The following is a 16,835-nucleotide window of genomic DNA, read 5'->3' as shown; positions in this document are numbered from 1 at the left end:
GAGCGTGCAACTGGCATGATAAAACAATCAGTGTTTGGCCTATACAGTAATTTATTTATGGTATGTATATATTAGAAAAAGGAAAAACAATATCGAAAAAGAAGAAAGAAAAGTCTACTTCACGTTACTGTGGTGTAACTCTTCAATAGTTAAATAAAGATTCAACAAAAAAATTCAAAGGTTTACTCACGTGGTTTTATACTCTTCGATGATTGGATGTTTCACACGTCTGTCAAACGGTCTGTCTCGTTGCTAAGTAACAGCTCTTATGCGCTTCGCTCGTCCAGTGCTTAGAAGCTAGTTAAATGCTATATTTTATAAACTATCAACAAAGTTAAAACTATCGTTAGATTATAGGTGTTGAAGCTACTCGTTTGAAGCCATGACGGCTATAAAAGACGGGGAGTATACTGCTACAATCTACAAGTTGGTGAGGATATTGATGTTGTAGTGAGGTTACCTGCTTAGCTAATGGTAGCTATGAGCTAGCATCGATACAAACGTTGACGCTAACCAAATCTCCATTCAAAAATCTTTTAACATAGTTTTATGTTAACTATCGACAAACATACAGACGAAACATAACACGTAAGCAGAATTGCAATGCTCTGTTTGTAAATTCAGCATACATAATACGGCGAACACTGAGAAATTAAATAAAATGTTGTCTTCTACATTGTCTGTACACTAGTTAGTTTAACTTACTCATTTCAAAACCAGCTTTATCAATCCTGTAACTTTACACAGTTAGTTACGCTTGAAACTTTGCTAATGACGCTTGGCAAAAGATTACAGTCTCGAATTAAATTTAGTGTTACACTAACACTAACTGCTGGTCTCGGTAGTGTTTCACTTGATGGATAACCGTAATTTATTAATGTGTTAATGAGATCAATGATTTCTATAAACGATCGTGACCTGTGTTTTAGATCAAAGACGGCCAGTACGTAGAGGCAATTCACATCCTGAATGGCCAGCTTCAAAAGCACACGAAGGTAAGTGTTTGGACAGTATAACGCTACCTGTATATACCTGTATACAGTAAGTAAGCCATATATTTTAGTCTGATGGCAAAAATGTTTCTAGTTTAATTACAAAATTTAGTATATGTAGATATATAGGCCACATATATATATATATAGTTTATATATATATATATATATATATATATTTTTTTTTTTCTGAAAATTGACATTTTAAGGCAATCAATAATCAATACATAATTATTAGCTGCAGAAATAACTGTAATTTAAAATGTTTGACTTTTAAAGCATTTTGATTTTATCATCTAGGAATTTGTGAACTGTCACTACAGTGTTTTGTTTTACATTCCTGATTTACCCCCATTTATATTTCATTGTTGTTGTGTCTTCGATCCTGTGCTACAGTTTAACTCCCTCTTGCCTTTGATTGTATCAGTCCAGGGCAGCACTGTCTCTCCTGGGTTATTGCTACTATCACATCCAGGACTTTACCAGTGCTGCAGAGTGTTATGAGCAGCTCACACAGCTGCATCCAGAGGTGGAGGAATACAAAGTGTACTACGCCCAATCCCTGTACAAAGCTGGTGCTTATCCTGAGGCCACCAAGGCCTCATTTGTGCTAGACAACCCCAACAGCCACTCCAAGGTAACACTGCTGGGCCTAAAAAGCTACATTAAGTGAAAACCTTGTGTCACTAAAATACCTACCACTTTGATTCAGAGCATTGCTAAACAGTGCAGGTGTTCCATCACTGCTTGCTTCAAATTTACAGTTTAAGAACAGCTCTACCTTGTTTACATTGCATGTTTCACTCTGTTCTTTCCATCTGCTACACATTTTTCATCACTAGGAGCAGTTCTACAGTTCTGTTCAACAGAAGTCTTCTAAAAAAATGCATATGGTCCATGAATGTTCAAAACATAAAATAAAACAAGTAAAGTTATGAATAGCTCAGCAAAAGGCACCACATTAACACAGTCTAAACAACCCTGCCTTAATTTGAAGTAGAACTGCTATTCTTTTTTTCTCAGAATATTTGTTAATGAATCACTGAAATTAATTCTGTATGACATCTTTCAGTTTGTGTTGTAATCCACATGCTTACCTTTATACAATACCTAGCAATTTACTTGCCATATTTTGATTAGTTTAACCTTTCTCTGTCTGCTACAGATGGTCAAGCTGCAGGCCTGTATCAAATATTGCGAGGAGGATTTCTCCGCTGCTAAGGTGCAAACCTTTCACACATTCTGTGTTAAACCATACAGAATATACACTGTTACACATTTTGGAGTCAGACATAGTCGAACACACACTTTCATTCATTTTCTACCAATTGCCCCTATATGCATGTGGGTACAGTCACTGTTGGAGCAGCTGCCCCCAGATGATCCGGACTATATCTACAATATGGGCTGCTTGCTATACCAGGATGGGAAGTATGAGGAAGCCTGCAAGAAGTTCATGTCCGCTATGCAAGTGCTTGGATATGTGCCAGGTAGTTTTCCAAAGACACACACATGAATACACCTTTAGTGACACTGGCTCTTGCTACACAGTACTGCAACATTTTGACATTTTTCATCATCATTACATACAGGAGCAGCACACTTGGATGAAAGTAATGTTGCTGCTGGCTCTCAGTGGAGGAGTCAGTTTTAAATTAGGAACATTGGTCATTGTTTGACACTGTGCACATACATGACAGGATACATTAACATCTTGTAACTAAATTGACCAAAAGACAGTATAAAATAGTATCTAGTTTAGCTGATGTGACACTGATTGATTCATGTATTGATTGATAAAAAAGGTTTGTTTGCAGTTATGTTGTTAAGTATCTTGGAGACGTTACCACAGTTCTTTTGTGAATTTAGTCTGTCTCAGTATCAGAAAGACAGAAGTCTTTCAAGTAATCCCAGACTAACTTTGTGATGTTGAGATCAGGGCTCTGTGGGGCTCACACCATCTGTTGAAGAATTGAAGATAGTTCTTTATCACTGTGGCTGTGTGTTTGGGCTTATTGTCTTACTGCAGAATAAAATTGAGACCAATCAGATCTTCCAGGTTATAGTATGTGATGCGTAACAATCAAATCTACAGCTATATCTGTAGCATTTCACAATAGATGCATATATTATACATTTACATTTTTTTATATCACTATAATTATTGCAGAAATAAGGTAAGATACTTTTATGCTAAACATTCCCGTACTTTCCTTTAATCCTGATTTCAAATATTTGATATTTTATTTGAATTGTTTTTTTATTCTTTCAAATACACACAAACTTAAAGTCTTTTTAGACACTCTTATTTTTTAGAATAAAACAGAATCTGTTCTTGCTAAACATAAACAAATATTAAATAACCTCTTCTCTCTCAGCATTATCCTACAACATTGCCCTTTGCCACTACAGCCTGAAGAACTATGCTCAGGCCATCAAATATATTGAAGAGATCATAGAACGAGGCATCAGGGAACATCCAGGTAAAACCACATCTCAGCAAAACTCACCCTCTATTGCTGCTCATCAGCAGTCTTTTTGTGGTGCATTAATTGATCTAATTAGATCATAAATAAGATCTTGTAACTTGTGTTGTTTTTCTGTGCACCAGAGTTGAGCGTTGGGATGACGACAGAGGGCATTGACGTCCACAGTGTGGGCAATACACTGGTGCTGCATCAGACAGCCCTTATTGAAGCCTTCAACCTCAAAGCTGCTATTGAATACCAGCTGAAGAACTGTAAGAGCCCCATTATATGCTCTTGAAATCTGACACCTAACAGAAGACAGATTAATAGTGACCTTGATATTTACAACCCATCTACAAGTTAACACTAAGTTACAATTTTGCTTTATTTCTTATACAACACAACACTGATTTAATCTATAGTCATTTCATTAGAGTTTGTATATTAAGGGTCTTGTAGCTCTTTCTTAGGAAAACTAACTCTAGTGGCAAGACTAATGGATTTTATAGATATAATTTGCTTGCCAAGAAAAGATAATAAGGAAATCAGGAGTGAAGGGATACCTTCCTACTCAAATAGCAAATGATAATATTTAGTACAGGAACTCTACACCTACCTCTTTTCGATGTTAGGTTTGTTGTTGAACTTGGCCATACTCATTCATCGTAACCACAGTATAATACTACCTATTGCTAGTCACCAATATCATAGAACAGGTTTTTGGCAACTCTACTTATTCTAATGTAAAAATCTAGCCAAGCATCACTGCAGCATTTTCATAATGTGGGTTTACACTTGAGTTATTCTTACTCAACTTCAAGTAATACTACTTAGGCCAAAATTGGACACGTTCATAGAGGTGAAAATACAGCAACAGTGCAAGAAGAACGAATAGAAGAGTTGGAACCTACATGGAAAAGAACTTTTAACGCCTCCTTTTATCTTCAAAAGCAGAGCTGTACTCTTTCTTTTTTTTTAACCCTCTGACACATTATCAGAGCAAAGCTTTAAAGAATAGTGATCAGAGGAAGACAAGCAGGGAAGCTGGATGTATGAAGCCCACATCAAACATATGCTCTGTCAAAAGGACAGGGAGCTACATCACCTGCAGCATGTCCTCTCTTAGACAAGACAGGAGGATAAAGGTGCTCAAAGCCAGATCTGAACCCAGGCTTTAGGGATAAGCTCACATATACAGATTAGAAGAACTTGAAGGTGGAGTCATGGTACCCCAGTGGTTAAGACATTAACTCGCTTATAAATTGTTCTCACTCTCTCCACAGTTTTTCTATGTTTATATCCAAAATCAAATGACTATTGAAGGCAAATTAATGCTGCGGGTTCCAGGACTTACAGAGTAGAGGGTTTTTCCATTTAATTAAATTTGTATATAGCGCCAAATCACAACAAAAGTCACTTCAAGGCACTTTACAGTGTAAAACTTTCTTTCATTTTATACCAATGATTTCTTTCAATTTCTTTTCATTCTCGTGCGAATATAAATGTTTTAGCCCAAACTACCACATAAACTGCCACACTGGAAAATAAATACTTAAACATATAGGTATAAGTCTAAATCCAAGTTGAATTCAACGTTAGTTTGTTTTAAAAATGTATTTTGGACTTGAATATAAACGTGTCAAATCCATTTGCAATGACACTATTTTGCATTTTACATTTCCATTGTGAGTTTGCCTGTGTATAAATTACTGCTGCCTAATATCTTCTAAATCTCTTTTTTGCACGTGGCAAAATGCACGTGGCATGTTTGTTGGAGTTTAGTGATGCGCACAACGTGTTTTGGTGAGAATCAGTGAATGTAAATGAGTTGAGTTTCATAACTGTTGTCCAACCTCTATCCTGTTTAATCTGTCTCCCTACAAACCCTAGAGAGAGAGACCCTGATACGCACTAAAATGTCTCTTCTATTGTTTGTTTCCATGTGGATTCCTGCAGTAAAAGCTGCTCAGGAGGCTTTGACAGACATGCCCCCGAGATCAGAGGAGGTAATTATCATGTATTGCTCCCACTGCTCCCACTACTGCATGTGTAGATACTCTACACCTTTGGCTTTGTATGATTATTGTGTTGAAATATGAATTAACGCTGCCTAGACCTGCCCCACTGACAGCCTGGAGATAAGAGAGATTAATAGAATATTATAAAAGAGGCATAAATGTGAAGGCTTACATATAAGTAATGATGAAAGTTGTATTGTCATGAAACTGCTTCATTAAAATTATTGTACAGATAGAGCATTGTCCTCCACTCTGCCACAGCCGCTGAGTCATGACTGTCTTTTTCACTTGTCTGAAGTGAGAGAGGTGTGCTAACAGTTCCCCCTAGTGGAACATAATACTCATTACATGCTGCTTATGTGACAGTAGAGAGATAGATGTCTTTTCATCTATCATTTTGAGTATGTACAATCTTATGTCATAAACCTTTTTATACTTTGTCTGATCATCTCAGGTGTATCTAATGAACTGGCTGAATGTACAGCAATGTGACATGTTACTTCAATGCATGTGTGTGTCTTGTCAGGAGCTGGACCCAGTTACACTTCACAACCAGGCTCTGGTAAACATGGACACAAAGCCGTCAGAAGGTTTTGAGAAGCTTGCCTTCCTGCTGCAGCAGCCCTCATTTCCCCCTGTCACCTTTGGAAACCTGCTGCTGCTCTATTGCAAACATGAGGTAAACAGCAGGCCGCTGTCTGTCATGAATCCTAATCTGCTCAAGGGCTGTTGTAGATCAGGTTCTAGCAAGAGGTAAACATGTAATAAGACTGTAATATGTGTAAAGGAGATCCCATAGGACTTGTTACACATAGATTAAAAATCCATTATATGATTGTAAGTTTAAAAATGTTGTTTTAATATACAGCTAGTTGTATTTTCATTTGCAAATTAAGAAAATTAAACTTACTGGGAAAAGCAATCCAGAGTTCTCTGTTCCAGGTGGAACTGTGTCAGCATTTTCCATCATACCATACACCAGTGTGGGTCTGCACAGGGTGTAACTATGTTTTTATAAGGATCTGGACTCATGGTGTGAGTCTTAGGGGAAAGGGCTAAAAGCACACGCAGAGCTGCAGAGAGGTGTTGGTTTTCATTAAAATGGTATTAATGTCTCTGCTGGGTTCAATCTTCCTTTCAGTACTTTGACCTGGCAGCTGACGTTTTGGCAGAAAACGCCCATCTCACCTACAAGTTCCTCTCCCCTGTAAGTTTCACACTCGGTGTTTCATCAAACATTGCATTAGGTCCTAATCCATCTGACATGAACTGTTTGAGTTGTATGTCCTTTTTTTTTATTTCTTTAGTATTCTTCTTTACACAAAAAATTAACAGAATATTGTATCTGGGTAGTAATTATTAGTTATCGTTAGTAATTTCATTTTCCAGCGACTGCCTGCATATATAATTTAATGAATTGTTTGTTCCTTTCCAGTACATGTATGAATTTCTTGATGCCTTGTTGACCTGCCAGACAGCACCAGAAGAGGTACAGTGATGATAATAAGTGCAAATTATAAGTAATAAGTGCAAATCTTTTCAATCCTTGTTTTCAAATGTAATCTCTAATAATCAGTATACAACTTTTATATATCTAATTTCTTTTATGGAAACAACATGGAGCAACTGAGTAAAATGAATAATTTTAGGCAAAAATCCTGCACAGTGAGCCTTTGCTCAGGATTTTAGATAAGGCTTTTTCATAGGAGTAATCTGTTATAACTTCTGTTCTTCTTATATTTCACAGGCTTTTAGGAAGTTTGATGAAATGAATGGGAAGCTAACTGAGCAGCTACGCAAGCTGTCCAAGCAGGTTGTTTACTTCTTTCATTCTCACCCACGCTGCTCATCCATACTGCTTTGTTTCTTTCTTTCTTAGCTATTTCAAGTTGTGCTAAGCTTATGATTATGTCGAGTACATCCTGCAAACATCTTTAGATACAACCTTTATCTGTTAGACGATCTGTTTCAGCTCATAATGAAACAAAGGCCTGCATATTGAGTTAATGGTGACTGTTACTCTTAAAGGCAGACATCTCCAAAACATTTCTTAATATTTTGTAATTCTTTTTGACAGAATTAATGGGTAATTTTGATATAAAGAAGTTTTTGCTGAACTTTATTTTTGTCTTTCTCTAAGGTACAGGAGGCCAGGCTGGCTCGAGACGATGAAGCACAAAAGAAAGCCCTGCAGGACTATGACCTGATGCAGGAGAAGTAGGGACACATCAGACACACACAAACACACATACATACATATATATTTAGACACTTTAATACTTGTTAATCATACAGCCTATTTTTTGTATGTATATGTTGTAACTTTCTGCTTTTTCATTTTTCTTGTCTGATTGGCTCTTGTCTCAGGTACATCGTCGTTTTAATGGCTCAGGCCAAGATTTACTGGAACCGAGAGAACTTCCAGATGGTGGAAAAGATTTTCCGCAAGTCTGTAGAGTTCTGTAACGAGGACGATACCTGGAAGCTGAATGTGGCCCACGTACTCTTCATGCAGAATAAATACAAGGAGGCTATTGGTTTCTATGAGCCCATCGTCAAGAAGCACTATGATAATGTGAGTGTTTCATTATGACTGGTCCCGTTCATTAAGAAAATAAATGTGTGGAGGGAGAATATGGTTCACCTGTTAGCAGCACTGACAGTCTGAGCTCAGGACTAATTGTTGACAGTTTGCCTTTCTGTTCAGGTGGAGCAATGTAACATTCAAGAGTGTCCCTGCAAGTGTAAACCCTCGGTAAAAATAGACCAATCACCTCAGTTTGATTCCTCTGATTTGTCTTCACATCTGTGCATGACATTAGTTTTCTACCTTTGCTGTTTTATGATGTGGGATTTTTTATTTTGTTGCTTCATTTGCTGTGGTGCTTCTCACACTTCTAATATCTGAATTCTTGACATGATAAACTTTTCTTCCCTTCACTGAAAAGACAGAGCAGCATTGTTTATCAGGGAGGTTTTAGTAATTGAAAATATTTACAGTGAGATTATGATTGGAATAATGTTTATTATGACTTTTTTTTATCATCCTAATTTTTTAAAGTGTCAACATTTTTTGTTGCTTTGAAGATTTCTAAGGAAATCAAACCAAATTAGCATTAAGAAATCCCATGAAAGGCCTAAAATCAGGTAGAGAAAACTTGACAGTACCGCCGTGGGTTAGTCTTCATAATGATTTAAATGTCCTGATACTGACTAAAGGTGTCCGTAAAATGAAACAACAATGTTTGAAAAAGCAGGTTTGACAGCAGCTGAATTAAGTTCAACAAACTACAGTATGTGGGTGTGTATGTGTGTCTTCACTCTGTAGATCTTGAACGTTAGTGCTGTGGTCCTGGCCAACCTGTGTGTATCCTACATCATGACCAGCCAGAATGAAGAGGTAATGTATGATGCTACTATCAGTTACAACAACAACATTGCTTGTTGTCCTGTCATTGTCAGCAGCACCATTCTTAAGCCACAATGTTTGCACTCATGAATAGTGGAATCAAGGCAGGTTTCTCTTGTTAAAGGGAGTTTTTCCTCTCCACTGTTGCATAGTGCTTGTTCTAGAGAGATTGTTAGGTTGGGGTATTTTTGTTACAGCTGCAGTTGGTAGTTATGCTACGTAAACATGTAAAATAGTTCTACATTGATCACTCGCCCTAAAACAACCATTTTACATAATGAGATTCATTACATTTGATATTTTAGATACAATCTGCTTTAGTGCTGGATTTCAACGTTCCTCTGTCTTGTTCTGCTAAGCTTTCCCTCTTTTTAAGTACACAATATGAGTCGGTCTTGTATCATCTGTTTGCTCCTCATGTTGTCCTGGTCTAACAGGCTGAGGAGCTGATGAGAAAGATTGAGAAAGAGGAGGAGCAGATCTCCTATGACGACCCTGATAAGAAAGTCTTCCACCTCTGCATCGTCAACCTTGTCATCGGGTGAGTTCCAACTGCCGCTGCTGCATTATTGTTTTAGAAGCTGACAGTTGTGAAAGGAAATAGTTTGTGATCTGCCATAATTTCAAAATATTTCAGTGTTTAGTGATTCAGTGCAGGATGTCAGTAATTATTTAACCTCTGGCTGTTTTTTCACAATTTCCTTTTTAACTTTACTAAAATTTATTTTAATTTAACTTTATTTACAATTTTAAGACTTTGTTATAAAATTTTCACAGATGTAGTTTTTAACTACTGCTATTTTTTCACACTAGCTTTTAGTTTAGTTTTTAAACAAATCTTTGAAACACTAAAGAAAACAAGTATCCTTATGAAAGAATACAGATCAGGGGTTAGTTATTCTAAACTAACATATACTTATGTAGAGAGCTTTTAAGTTCATCCCTCAGCTTATCGTTTTTTACATGATTTTTATGGTGTATTTCTTTAAGGACACTGTACTGTGCAAAAGGGAACTATGACTTTGGCATCTCTCGCGTGATCAAGAGCCTGGAGCCGTACAATAAGAAGGTCAGCCCTCTCATTGTTCTCTGAGAATTTTCTAGAAAGGTCGAAGCAGATTACCTGTCACACGCAACACATCATTTTAAGGAAGGTTGTTTTCCTTTTGTTTCCCAATAGTTTAGGGAGTTCAGTGACAAAAGACATAACATATTAACATACTGTTACAATTTTTAATTAAAATTATTCAGTTTTTATAGAAAAAGTATTGTTAGTTTTGAACCAAAAATAACTATTTAAACCCCTCAGGAATCTTTTGCTGATGGTCTTCTATGTGGCGAGCTGCATGTTTTGGGACTTTTTATCTTGTCCAGTCACAACACCAGACTCTTGCTGCAGCTGAGTCCACTAAGGTCCAGCTGAGAATACAAGCCATCATCCTGAGTGTTTCCTCTCTCCTCACCACAAGCACCACCACTAAGTTACATTCACAGTGAAATCAGAGAAGTGTTCAGGAAAGTGAAGCCTAGCGAGACACAAAGTTAGGGAATTTTCACAACCTTCCCATCAAGTCTAATTTGAGGTTTCTATTAAACAGTTTTAAGACCAAAACGTAACTCTACTGGAAATGATGTAGGTTTAGAAGAAGACAATAGCAGAACCTCAGTCTTGTTTCATTAAGATTTATGCTGTTATATGAAAAATCTGCCAATTGCATGTGAGTAAATGTTTGTGTGTGTGTGCAGCTGGGGACGGACACATGGTTCTACGCTAAGCGTTGTTTCCTCTCTCTGCTGGAGAACATGTCCAAACACATGGTCATGCTGAGGGATGCTGTGATACAGGAGTGTATTCAGTTCCTGGAGCACTGCGAGGGTGAGCAGCACATCTGGAGAACTGCTGGACTGGTGCAGTTGCGCTTTCTTCACCAAACAGATTTAAGTGTCTTTCTTAATGGTCTTCACATCAGGGTCCTTTTTTACTCATCAGAGCACTTTAAAACGGTTGTATCCTAGCACTACTTCCAAACCAAAACTCTGCATATTGCCATTTAATTTGCTGAATACAGTGCAGTACTGCATTTTCTGCAGAGGAGAAACCCTTTGGATTTTTATGGCCCTGTGACCCGTTCTCTTCTAGCACCTCTAGATCAGACTTTACATTTATATCTCCACTCCTGTAAAGCTCTAAAAGAATCATCACAAACACATTAATACACATACTGTGTGTTGTTATTTCCCTTGCAACATAATGGGCCTATAAACATTAAGTGATGAGTATAACTCCAGTTGTTTTCTCTGTTTGCAGTTTACGGTAAAGAGGTTCCAGCCATTATTGAGCAACCTCTGGAAGAGATCCACATTCACATCGGCAAGAACACCGTCACCTACGAGGCTCGACTACTTAAAGCACTGTTCTACGAGGTCATCGGATGGAACAAGTGACATTACACAGCTGTCACTCTAATGTCTGAGGCTTGCTAAACCTTCAGACTAGAATCATTGAATGTATCCAAATATGGCATTTTGTCGATGTCTTCAACTCAAAGGATAATGAAACTTGACTTGGAATGAAACGGCCAGCGCCCATACAGTACCCACAAACTTAAAATCATTGCTATCAGTCAGGCTTGGTTTGCAGCTTTACAATTTGTTTCGGACTCAAAAACATTTCCAGTTCCTGTCTTTCTCTGTTTGGAGTCACTTGATCACTCTCTTGACAGTTCACTCACAAACACACACACACCAGGGGAAGCCTTTATTTTGAAATTGAGCTGGGCTGGGGGAGTTTTGGCTCAAAGGTATAATCCCAGCATGTCTCAACAGATGTCTTACATAATCTGTTTATGTTCTTTTCACATTACGAATGTTACAGAAAGTGTCTTGCACAAACTCAGCTCTACTTCACGGAGCACGAGCATGAGTATAAGTAGAGCTGGATGTTACAAAGGATTTAACTGAATAAAAAGCCTATATTTAAGCTATGTTTTAGCTGTTTAGTATTTGCTAACATAAAATACAAGGATAACAGTTTGTAAGTTCATCTACATATATTCAGAATTCATGCAGATCTTCTTTGGCCAGTGCTGATTGTACAGCTGCCTTAATATTTATATACCGTAGACAAAATGTTTGTGAAAAACTAAACCATAATTTAAAGCAAATAAAGATTGTTATTTTGTGTTAAATATGCAAAGTGTCTGCCAAATAATAAGATTAGGTTATGTGGATGTTTTACTTTAAAACTGAATTGACAGTAGATGTGTGTTCTTTACAATAGTAGAGTAGAGTTGCTCCAGTCAAGCTTTTCAGTAATCAGTATGAGTGTCAAGGTACAGAACAGTCCAGAAGAAGAGGTCTAGTAAAAGATTAATCTGAAGGAGTGAAGGATTGGAGCATCACTACTTTCAAAAGGCATCTTGTTTAGGATTCATTCTTTCCGACAGCACAAATGGATTAAAACTACGGTTATTGTTACACTCTTTGAAAATTGAGTACGATCCACATCCCAGCTTTTCATTTAGCATTTTGATCAATTTAGGACTACGTTCATAAGCATACATGGCAACATATTGTATCGGGAGTCTTCAGCCGTGAAGATCATCTCGACGTTTTCTGGTGTGAACGAATCTTTAGCTTTGTGGCAGCATGCTGAGGAACGGCGGCGGACCGTGCCCCTCACGATAGAGGCCTCTTTGTTATGTCCTGTTCTGTCAGGTAGTAGTTCAGGTATCCTCCCAGAGCACCGACAGCCACCGCTGTCATGTGACTGGAACAACCATCTGTGAGACAGAAAATAGTAATCCCTCAACTAGTCGAGTCCTTGAAGTAAAAACACCAGTAACAAGGAGTGAAGTGATCTGATCGTGTAGAATCTGTGTGAGTCTAGTTACAAATCAAAGCTAAGAAATAATAATATGCTTACGTCTGAACTGCAGTTTTGGCCTCTGTGTGTTCTGATGTTCTTCTGTTTCTAATGATTCCCATCAGGTGGGAAATCAGCCTTGTTACATCTGACAGTTTGTTGCAGAACGTCCTTAAACTGACCTGAAAGTATCTTTTCCCTCCTCTTCACTCTCCTGTGAGGCTGCAGCTGTTCCAGCAGCTCATCTCCAATGATTTGAGAGATGATGCTCTCTGAGGAAAGAAACAGCAGAGAATCCATCCAACTCCTGCACGGAGCATCTCAGACATTCTTACTCTGACTCAAGTTACAGGCATCTGCCAAGTACAAAATGATCCCACATTTCCACCATCTGCCTTAGAGCAAGATGTATGAGACAGGAGTGAGATATGAATGTTGATTTAAACAAACCAATCAGCAGCAATAGAAAACTGCATCAGTGTAAACACTGTGTGAAAGTGAAGTGTCTGCACAAAATGAGGTTATTTTTACAGGTAATAATAGTTCAATTCAAGACAATTCATATTCAGTAGCAGAAAAGAGATTTGTATGATTATCAAATGCTCACTGTCCCTCCCAAAGCAGCCAACTTCTTCGTCCTGCAGCCTGAGGATGTGCTGCAGCCAATCAGCTTTGTAGAAGTCCGAGAAACCAGCCAATCCACAAATCAAGACTGTGGACAAAAGCAGAGGACGTCAGTTTCACTAGTCACGATTCTGCTGAATTTCCCACTGTGTCTCATCCAATTTATTACATGTTTAACTTCAGATAATTAACAGAGCAGTTTCCTGAAAAATGAGTGGGACTGTCTGAAAATAACTGGGCTGGCACCACATTTCAGACTTTGTTCAAAAGGGTTTTACGAGCTTAAAAGTCTAAACCCACAGATTTCAGTCTCTCATGGTCAGAAGTGAATATACCCACTGTTCTCAATGAAGATGTCGACCGTCTGTTCGGTCAAACCGTCTTTGATGATGTGCTGGTTGGTCTTCATCATGTTGGAGCAGAAGATCTTCTGGTAGTTTTGTTCCGTCATGTTGGCTCTGGAAGCTCGCGTGTCGCCTTTCAGCAGGTTGGTGCAGCCTCTCTGAGGGAAACACAAACCAGCCAGGTCCTGACCATGATTCTCTTATAAAGTCAGTGGAGTCAAGGTAATAAATAAATCATGCTTTCTCTTTTGATCTTTTTAATTCGATGCATATGCTGCTGGTGATATTCATGGCCCCAGTAATGAATTCTAATTATTTTTCTCTAGAACACATTGGTTTGGTTTGGTTTGGGTCTGCACTCATAGTGGTGATGTTTTAAGATGTTTTCCGTGATGCGTGGCTCTAAATGTCCAGTGGCTGATTTCATGTGGTTTTGATTTTTGTCTTGGTAAACATCTCACCATTTTTCCAATCATGAAGTAGAGGAGCTGGTGGGACAGAGAGTAGTGTGGACAACCGAAACGAGTCATAGTGTCCCGACAGGGCTTGGTCACGATGCAGGGTGTCCCGTTTATTTTCCTGCTCAGACACACACAATGAAAACATCTGAACACTATCTACAGTTGATGCTGTGTTGTTCGTGCAGAAAGCAGCTTGGAGATTGTTTGAAATGTTGTTGTTGTTGTTGTTGTGTGTTTGTACCAGGTTCCCAGAAGCAGGGTGAGACATTTGTCACTGAGCTGCTCGTCATAACACTCTGTGGTCATGGTGGAGGGGTACACCAGACTGGGATCTGTGGAGCTCCACTCCTGAGGAATCAGCCAGAAACTCCAGGAAAGCAGAGGCTCAAATTCTGCACGACAAACACATGGGAGCAGATGGATAAAAGAAACAAGCAATGTTAAGTCACCAAATGTTGGACCTTAGTAATACTCGTTTCACTGACAACATAGTACAACAGTTTTATGTCAGTTTATGAGTTTTTTTTATGCCTTAAATACTAATGAGAGTATTTTATTTATTTTACTAAATTAGTTTTATCAGTTTGCAGTTCTTAATTCACCTCAGCACATGCGGCTGCAGAGAGCTCTGCAGCAGTCAAACTTATCTCAGTTTTTAATACTAAATGAAACAGTGTCATCTGGAAAGTTGCTGAGGATCAAATCCTAATCAAATACATACAAACTTACATTTTTAGTTAAACGGTGTTATAAACTATATCTTCACACAGTTTTTTTTCTTTTTCACTCATGAAATGCCTAAAGATAATACAAGTGTCAAATGTTTGATAATCAAAAATTATGTATAAATATATTTTAAATAGTTAGAAGTAAGTAACTTGTATGAGGTAGCCATACTGGTCATTTGGTTTAGTAAAGAATTTTGGATTTCTCCCACCACAGCTGACATCATCTTTCTGAGAGATGAAGTCCGCAGCTGTAAATCTGACCTCTGTAGTATTTAGGGTCGTTCTGCTGAAGGGCGGCGACAGCCTTGTTGAAGCTTTGGTCCAGACGTCTGACCAGAGCCACGGCAGAGGTTCTCTGAGCCCAGCTCAGCGGGTCGGTGTGAGGCCACGTCCGAACTGCTTCTTTCAGTTCGGCTGATACACAAAAGTTAGGAGCAGAAATAATAACACACGTAATGTTAATTTATGTCAAGAGTATTATGCAAATTAAAAATGCACACAATTTATTTTTTAACACTTAACACTGAACAGTTGTTGGGGAGTGATGGAAGAGGTAACCTTTATATAAATGCTAATATCAGTACAATGTAATAGTTTCAAAATTAAAGTAAAAATTCTGCATTTCCACTTACAAAAGAGTGCAGTTTCACCAGCAAAACATATCAGCAGTCAAAACTCCTATCTCTACAGTAAAATGTTTCCTGTGACCGATAAGGTTACATCTGACATTACTAAATCAATGAGTCATTAGAGTTTTGCTGTTCCCTTTTTCTCTCACTTTACCTTGTTATAGCTGCGCCCTGCTAGAATAGAAATAATAGAAACAACATAATAAAATAATAATGCTAATAATAAAAAAATAAAAACTCCAACACAAATTCAAAAATCTTTGGCACCAAAAAAAATAAGCAGTACTGACATAATAAAAGTGAAGATTTGATGAGAATTTAAAAAGTGAACAGTGATATTATAATGGATTTACTGCACGTTGATACTGAATTAAAATGTTTTAGGGGTCAAGCAAAATAATAAACACCCGTTTGTTATTTTACCAGACAGACTCCATTTAAATCAACATTAGAATCTTTACTTATGTCGCTTTTTCTTATTATTGATTTGCCAGAGGGAAAAGAAAAAGTGAATGACTCCAGCTGATCTCAGCCCAGATGTTTCGTGCAGCTGAGAGTTGTTTACCTACCCTGCAGCATGAGGAATCCGACCACCCCGTCCAGGTTGATGTGCTCATGCTGCCGCTCGAGGAAGGATGCTCCCCTGGAGAGGCTGCTCAGGACGTCATCGATCACCTCGGCCTGCGACCCGGACACTGCGGCAAACAGAGCCAGCACCGCCGCCAGCTGGAGCCTCGCTGCTCGCATGTCCTCACTCGGAGAGATCCAGTGTGCAGGCTCCGGGACAGCTTTCTCCGGCTGAAACAGGGAGATGCACAGGGAAGATGGGCTGACTCTCTCTCTCTCTCTCTCTCTCTCTGAGAGGAGTGAAGGGAGGCGAGGGGAGGAAAAAAGCCGTGACGTCATAGGGGGGCTATTACAACACCCAAACTTCCTGAAACATTGTTTTGTGCATTTACTAAAATGATGTAGCTACTCCACTAAAAATGTTACTTTGACTTTATGCTTACACCTTTACACAGAGGGAAATACTGTGGCATACATTTTACTCCACTACACGTATGTGACACTAAGACTCTAATAAAACAATGCAGTGAAAAGGGGCCTGCAACAGTTCGCTCTCTAGACTTCAGTAGATCTATCTATCCATCTAAATAGCTGTAATAGTTACAGTTTACAGGTGTTTTTTTTTTTATTTAAAAAACGATTTCAAATCAAACCTTTATTCTTCTTTTTCCTCCCAATAATCATGTTAGGACATCTCTCGTTCATCCTGTGCCCCTCTGAAACTGGTCCA

General features: G+C 38.3%; 2 protein-coding genes across 4 annotated transcripts; one reads left to right on the top strand and one right to left on the bottom strand.

Moving 5' to 3' along the window:
- The first annotated feature begins 251 nt into the window (after window positions 1-251).
- On the top strand, window positions 252-11,356 carry flr (fleer). 3 transcript variants are annotated; one of them, XM_026360981.1, is made up of 20 exons: window positions 252-430; window positions 930-995; window positions 1,420-1,629; window positions 2,158-2,214; window positions 2,347-2,482; window positions 3,371-3,475; window positions 3,604-3,732; window positions 5,417-5,466; window positions 6,005-6,157; window positions 6,620-6,685; window positions 6,914-6,967; window positions 7,226-7,291; window positions 7,625-7,695; window positions 7,846-8,053; window positions 8,186-8,233; window positions 8,807-8,878; window positions 9,325-9,428; window positions 9,878-9,956; window positions 10,634-10,763; window positions 11,196-11,356. In XM_026360981.1, the coding sequence occupies exons 1-20, from the start codon at window positions 383-385 to the stop codon at window positions 11,330-11,332; spliced, it is 1,989 nt and encodes a 662-aa protein (XP_026216766.1). In that variant the 5' UTR covers window positions 252-382; the 3' UTR covers window positions 11,333-11,356. The 3 variants fall into 3 exon arrangements, with proteins under 3 accessions (XP_026216766.1, XP_026216764.1, XP_026216767.1); XM_026360979.1 differs by having other exon boundaries at window positions 7,619-7,695; XM_026360982.1 differs by lacking the exon at window positions 8,186-8,233 and having other exon boundaries at window positions 7,619-7,695.
- A 1,176-nt stretch (window positions 11,357-12,532) lies between these two features.
- On the bottom strand, window positions 12,533-16,371 carry c8h16orf89 (chromosome 8 C16orf89 homolog). Its single transcript, XM_026360983.1, has 8 exons — window positions 16,108-16,371; window positions 15,171-15,323; window positions 14,423-14,573; window positions 14,182-14,299; window positions 13,716-13,878; window positions 13,360-13,464; window positions 12,935-13,024; window positions 12,533-12,669 (listed from the first exon to the last, which is right to left on the bottom strand). The coding sequence occupies exons 1-8, from the start codon at window positions 16,283-16,285 to the stop codon at window positions 12,566-12,568; spliced, it is 1,062 nt and encodes a 353-aa protein (XP_026216768.1). The 5' UTR covers window positions 16,286-16,371; the 3' UTR covers window positions 12,533-12,565.
- Between the last annotated feature and the right edge of the window lie 464 nt (window positions 16,372-16,835).

Source organism: Anabas testudineus, chromosome 8 (assembly GCF_900324465.2).
Source record: "Anabas testudineus chromosome 8, fAnaTes1.2, whole genome shotgun sequence".
NCBI lineage: Eukaryota > Metazoa > Chordata > Actinopteri > Anabantiformes > Anabantidae > Anabas > Anabas testudineus.
Note: the sequence above shows the minus strand (reverse complement) of the source record. Positions and strands in the feature narration are given on the sequence as shown.